This window comes from Chiloscyllium plagiosum, unplaced genomic scaffold (genome assembly GCF_004010195.1).
Source record: "Chiloscyllium plagiosum isolate BGI_BamShark_2017 unplaced genomic scaffold, ASM401019v2 scaf_5362, whole genome shotgun sequence".
NCBI classification, from domain to species: domain Eukaryota; kingdom Metazoa; phylum Chordata; class Chondrichthyes; order Orectolobiformes; family Hemiscylliidae; genus Chiloscyllium; species Chiloscyllium plagiosum.
Genome location: NW_025214548.1, coordinates 2971 through 9401, shown reverse-complemented (window position 1 = coordinate 9401; position 6431 = coordinate 2971). Strand labels below are relative to the sequence as shown.

The following is a 6431-nucleotide window of genomic DNA, read 5'->3' as shown; positions in this document are numbered from 1 at the left end:
CTCTGACTGTTCTCCAACCGCCAGCGAACTCCGTGGCTCAGCAACAACTTCACGTTTCCCGCCAACCTCCTCCTCCTCCTACACGTCACACACAACGCCGGATGAGAGAGGAAAAGGGAATGATGAAAAACATAAAGGACGCAGTTTGTTAAGTTCGCGTTTCGTTTATTATCTCTCTTGACAAAGCCAAACGTTGCAAAGTGTTTTCCTTTTTCACGAATATTTATCCTTGATAGGGTCAAGGCTCTAGTCCTGACGCAATATCCGGGTCAGGAGATCACGTGGGGATCCGCCGATGTCACTGAAGGGGTGTGGTCACCGCGAGGGGTCCGTTTGCCGCGAGGGAACCTCACCGCCGGCTCGTGCACATCTGGCAGAGGTAACTGTCTAGAGACACATAACTGTCAGTTTGTCAGCACACTGTGGGCTGACACGCACATCTCTACCCGCTCCGCAACCCTAGCCTAGCCTCGCCTGACCCTGCCCTCCCCCAAAACCCAGCCTAGCATCAATCACTCCCTTCCCAAACCCAACCCGGCCTCACCTAACATAATCATCCTTGACTCAGCACCATGTTACTGCAATTGTATGAATACTGAGTGGAATCCTCGCGTTCTCTTTTCCATTTCAAACGTGTAAGTTATCTAAATAAAACGTTGTTCTAACTCATCCACAGATGAAGAGTAATACACTGTGGTTTTTTTCATAGGTCTACGTCTCTTGGTGTTGAGTTAGATCTGTAAAGAAAATATAATGGAACTGGTGCTCCCTAAAAAGTCATTAATATAAGTGGATGCTGCCCATTTTTACTTAATCAGTTATAGAGTAATAGAGCAGGGGAACAGACCCATTGGTCCAGCCAATCCATGCTGACCATAATTCCAAACTAAACTAAACCCACCTGCCTGAGCTTGGCCCATATCCCTCCAAACATTTCTTATTCATGTACTTATCCAAATGTCTTTTAAACATTGTAACTGTACTCACATCCACCATTTCCTCTGGAAGTTCATTTCACACACAAACCACTCTGTATGAAAAAGTTGTCCCTCATCTTTTTTAAAACTTTCTCCTCTCACGTTAAAATTTGGTCCAGTCCTGACATCCTCCATCCTAAGGAAAACACACCTGCCATTCTCTTGTCTGTACCCCTCACAATTTTATAAGTTTCTATAAACTCAAACCTTCCATTCCTGGCAATATCCTGTACTTCCCTAGCAGTGTAAGTACAATAACTTGTCGAATGCCCAGTTGCCAGACTTCACCACCTCTATGTGAAATTATTGGTGTAACTTCATCTACTTTACACTTCAGGAAACTAGGATTTAAGTACTATGTAAAATGAATGAGGCCTTTGTCTGTATCCAACATAAATTCACCTGTCTATCTTAGCCATCCAATAGAAAGGTCAACAGTTCATCAGTTTCAACATTCAGATATCCATGGAATTGCTGAGAAATGTTTGGCTTTATTATTGTTTCTGACTAATCTAGCATGGTAGACTTTTTATCAAATTGAAATCCAATCCAAAGTCTGTTCAATCTATTGCCAGTATGGAAGCACTTAAGATGTATGGTGCTTTTTTTTCCTTAGTTTCTGCCATGTGTAAATTTGAGTATTATTTACTTTGTAATAGAGTCATAGGGGTGTACAGCCCCTTTGGAAACAGTCCAACTCGTCCATGCCGACCAGATATCCTAAACGAATCTAGTCCCATTTCCCAGCACTTGACCCATATCCCTCTAAACCCTTCCTATTCGTCTCCCCATTCAGATGCCTTTAAACATTGTAATTCTACCAACTTCCACCACCTTGTCTGGCAGCTCATTCCATACATGCACCACCCTCTGCATGAAAAAGTTGCCCATTAGGTCCCTTTTAAATTTTTTCCATCTCGCCCTACAATTATACCCTCCAGTTCTGGACTCCCCCACCCCAGGGAAAAGACCTTGCCTTTTTGTCCTATCCGTGCCCCTCATGATTTTATAAACCTCTATAAGGTCACCCCTTAGCCTCTGATGTTCCAGGGAAGACAGCCCCAGCCTCTCAGTGTAGCTCAAACCCTCCAATCCTGGCAACATCCTTGTAAACCTTTGCTGAACCTTTTCAAGTTTCACAACATGGATAGGAGCCTGAGGATTTTCTGATCATATACCAAAACAGTCATAAATAGTATAATCGCATGACATTTACAGTTAACACTGAATGCTGACTATATTATTTTGGGTTTACAGGAATCATTGCAGTATTCTTTATTTTAATAACCAAATTTAGTTTTTAAAGTCAAAGACATGTTTGGTTTATGCTTTATTTTATAAAATGATCTCTTACAATGTTAAACGGTCAACTGGTCAGACATGATCAACAGTTTTTCATGTCTGGCATGTTTGTATCTGTACCTATAGCATAAGGTGTATGGGAATAGTGCAAAGTTCTCAACCTGCTGGTAGGCCTGGTCAAAGCAATGGGAATGCTATACCTTCTATTTAAAATGTATATTTTTTTTAAATTGGTATCCCATTTGTTTAATATTTTTACAAAATCTATTGCAAAGATAACCACTAAAAATAATCATTTCCATAGCAGTTTTATAAAATCAGTAATCAACTTGTTGCAGCTATTGTGCATTGTGGAGCATAAGTAGTTTGTGAAGATTTGCATAATCAGATGATCAGGAACAGAACATTTAGGCTCCTAAGCATGTTCTACCATTCAGTAATCACGGCTGATCTGTAATCTTACTTTATCTATCAGCTTTTACCCATAACCATTGATACCTTTGGCTAACAGGGATCTAGCAATCTCAGTTGTAAATTTAATAATTGATCTGCAGTCAGTTACCATTTGTGGATACGAGTTCCAAATTTCTATCGTGAAGAAGTGATACTTCATTTAGTTCCCAATCTTTTGATTATTATTCAGTGCTATACTCCTTAACTAACAGTTTGTTTGTTTCTTTCTTTCTATCTACCCTTTCTGTTTTCTTCAATATCTTCAAAACTTTGATCAATTCACCTCTTAATCTTGTAGCTTCTCATAATTTATCCCAAAATGAGTTGACTTGCATGTGACACAGCTAAGTTTATGAGTAGAAATATTCATGAAATACATTTGGTACTTCACCTGGATTAAGCTTTAGAAATGGAATATCAGCCAGGTGGTGATGTCACAAATGACTGGCCAGTTTAAATTTTAAGGATTGCAAGTTCAGGTCTTGAATACATAAAAGTTGTGAATCTTTAAGGTCGCTGTTGAGGTGCTTTTATTTCTAAATGCTATGAATTACAGTGTGAAGTTTTCATCTTCAAGTGGATGATAATGTGATAGAAAACTTTGTGTTATGTTACAGAATCCATCTGATTTTTGTTCTGGTATTCACCAATTCTATGATCTACCTGCTTTATCTTGAAAATTTTTGATCTTCCTGTTATTAATAGCGACACTGGTTATCAAGTGCATTACCTCTACACAGCATATTCAGACAAAAGCACAGCTAAAATCATTGGAGTAGAATGTTGAGAGCATGAATATCATTCAAGCTGTGATATTTTCGTTTCTGTTATCTATTTATTGTAGTTTATTTGAATATTATTTATTAAAACACTTTATCAATTTATTATTTAGTGCTAGCTTGATTCACTGGTAGCACTATTGCCTTTTAGTCAAAGATCATGGGTTCAAGCCCCACAACAGAAGCTTGAGTACAGAATCTAGTCTGATTGTTTCTCTTAATATAGAGGGAGGGATAAATATTTTGTCTTTCAGATGCGTCATGAGTCCTTTCCGGTAGATGCAAAAGATGGGTAGTAGCATTAGCTTAGATTGTACATTGAACAGTTGCAAATTGTTTTTATGTCGCACCTTATGTACCATCAAGACTGACTAAAATTTTTTTGAGGAGTGTCTTTGAGGTGGAGCAGTTCAGTGAGAATTACTCAGATTAAACCTTGTACAGTTGAAGGTGTAGCAGCTAAGGATTGGGCATTAGCAAAGAGAGATGCACTAAATAGCAGAATTGAAGGAAGACCAAGTTTTCAGTGTGTTCTGGGGCTTGTATTTCTAGAGGTAGGAGGACTGTGTTTATGGAGGGAAAGTTAAATCAAGTTGACCTGAGAATCATTCATATTTCCATGTTATTACTTAAGAGTGAAGTTCTCATTGTTTTTGTTTTTCAGATGTTTTCAATTGAAGCACAGTGGAATTGTGTGTGCAGCTGCCGGATGAAATAACTCCAGTGTAAACCAGAGAAATCGTTAAGTTATTCAAAGAACTACATAGATCCTGAATTAACTGATTTGCATGTCAATTTTCAACTGTTTCATTGTTATTTAAAAAATGTCACAACAAAAAGGTGTGGCATCTCAAAACGTGGATGTAAAACCTAAAGTCAACCAAGTGAAAAGTGTTGATCGTAGGGATGGTTATACATGGAGTGGGAAGAAGCGTTCACGATCTTCCAAAATGGAGACTACTTTGGATGGACAAGTGGGGGCTGTTGCTGGGATATCATCAACTGCTTCAAGAAGGGAGAGAAAATTGACCTCTCTTGGACAGGTGTCAGATCTTGAAGATTCATGTTCACGCAAGCTCTCTACTCGATCGCTGAAGCAAAAGATTCAGGATGCAGTAGCTCATTGTTTTCCTCTTAAGGTCCATAACCATAAAAACTCTGCTTTAAGTTCAAAAAGTAAAATACACATTAGTGATCTGCTGGTTGATAATTGTCCATTTCCTAATGGTTCTGACCTGGCTCAAAAATGGCATTTGATTGATTGGCATACAATTCCATTAACTCAAAGCTGTGGAATCTGGGAAGGCTCCGAGGTGGGATTTGACGAACATGAGTTAGAAGAAGGATCCAGAATGAGCATTGAACTAGAGGCAGAACCTCTAGATGCACAAATTCTCTCATTTGAAGTGATTTCTCAGATAAATACTTTGCATAAACAGAACTCTGAAGTGGAGCAAGGAACAAATGATTTAGCATGTGATAATAACACAACATTTTGTTTGAATGATTCAGACTCTGAAGAGGAACTGATGGCTGTTTTCACAGATTCTGAAAATCAGAATAATTTCAAACTGAATTTTGAGAATAATTGCAGTTGGCTAGCACCCTTTTACAAATATCATACTGAGTTTGGTTATATCTACCGCTTAGTTCCAGATCTGTTTTGGATCATTAATAATCCATGTTACTGGGGTGTAATGGATAGGTATGGAGCTGAGGCTCTATTAGAAGGCAAACCAGAAGGTACATATTTGCTCAGAGACTCTGCTCAGGAGGATTATCTCTTCTCTGTCAGTTTTAGACGTTACAGCCGCTCTCTCCATGCTAGAATTGAACAATGGAATCATAACTTCAGCTTTGATGCCCACGATCCCTGTGTTTTTCATGCACCAAGTGTAACCGGCCTTTTGGAACATTATAGGGACCCAAATTCTTGTATGTTCTTTGAACCATTGTTGTCACTTCCATTGAACAGGACTTTTCCATTTTCACTTCAACGCCTTTGCAGAGCTGTAATTTGCAGCTCTACAACCTATGAAGGAATTGATGCTCTTCCTGTGCCACCATCATTGAAAGCTTACTTGAAGGAATACCATTACAAACAAAAAATAAGAATGCTGAAGATCAGCACACAACAATGGTGTAGTGGACTGAAAGACAATCAGTAAGTTTAAGACCACCAGGAACATTTCTACATCATAGAGCAAATTGAGTATTTGTCTTAAAAAGACATTTTCTCACACAATGTTTTGTTATGCTATAGTTTTGTTTGAAGTCTGCTAACTTTCAAACATTATCATCGACTTTATTCAGGTATTCCGGATTAATTTTCTTCCTTATATTCTTCAGTGTAATCAAACCAATACACATTTTCCAATGGGATAAATCATTTGCGCATCTTATCTGTAGGTTGTGACACTTATTTGCCTAGAAAGCACTCTTACATTGTGTTGAGATGGATTTTAAAGACTGAGTTCAGTTCTGAAGCCAAGATCTTCAATGTAAAACATACCAGTCTTGAAAATTTTTCACACATATATTGCAATTTTATTTGCACTTTTTGTACACTTTTAAAGATATTTGTTAACCCAAAATTTTCTAAGTTATAAGAAGCTTTAAGTGTGTAACATTGATTGCTGCAATGTAAGTTTCAAAATTAATTTTACGAGTAAAACCTCAAACAGATATTTTGCACTTTGGCGTTTGCTTTACATAATGTTACAAATAAAAAGTGTACTATTAGAGTCCCTAATATTGCTAACAATTCAAATATCCATTATGTACTGAAACGTAAATAGATTTTGCATGGCCGAACTGTATTAAAAATTGTATTTTTAACAAAGCAGGAAATCTTATAAACAGACCACAGCTCAATGAGCACCTGTAGAAAGAATAATCAAGTTTACTTTGGATACAGACA

General features: G+C 37.9%; 1 protein-coding gene across 2 annotated transcripts; it reads left to right on the top strand.

Moving 5' to 3' along the window:
- Positions 1-283: 283 nt before the first annotated feature.
- Positions 284-6093, top strand: LOC122547930 (suppressor of cytokine signaling 4-like). 2 transcript variants are annotated; one of them, XM_043686488.1, is made up of 2 exons: positions 284-379; positions 4176-6093. In XM_043686488.1, the coding sequence occupies exon 2, from the start codon at positions 4336-4338 to the stop codon at positions 5677-5679; it is 1344 nt and encodes a 447-aa protein (XP_043542423.1). In that variant the 5' UTR covers positions 284-379; positions 4176-4335; the 3' UTR covers positions 5680-6093. The 2 variants fall into 2 exon arrangements, with proteins under 2 accessions (XP_043542423.1, XP_043542424.1); XM_043686489.1 differs by lacking the exon at positions 284-379 and adding an exon at positions 391-635.
- The last annotated feature ends 338 nt before the right edge of the window (positions 6094-6431 follow it).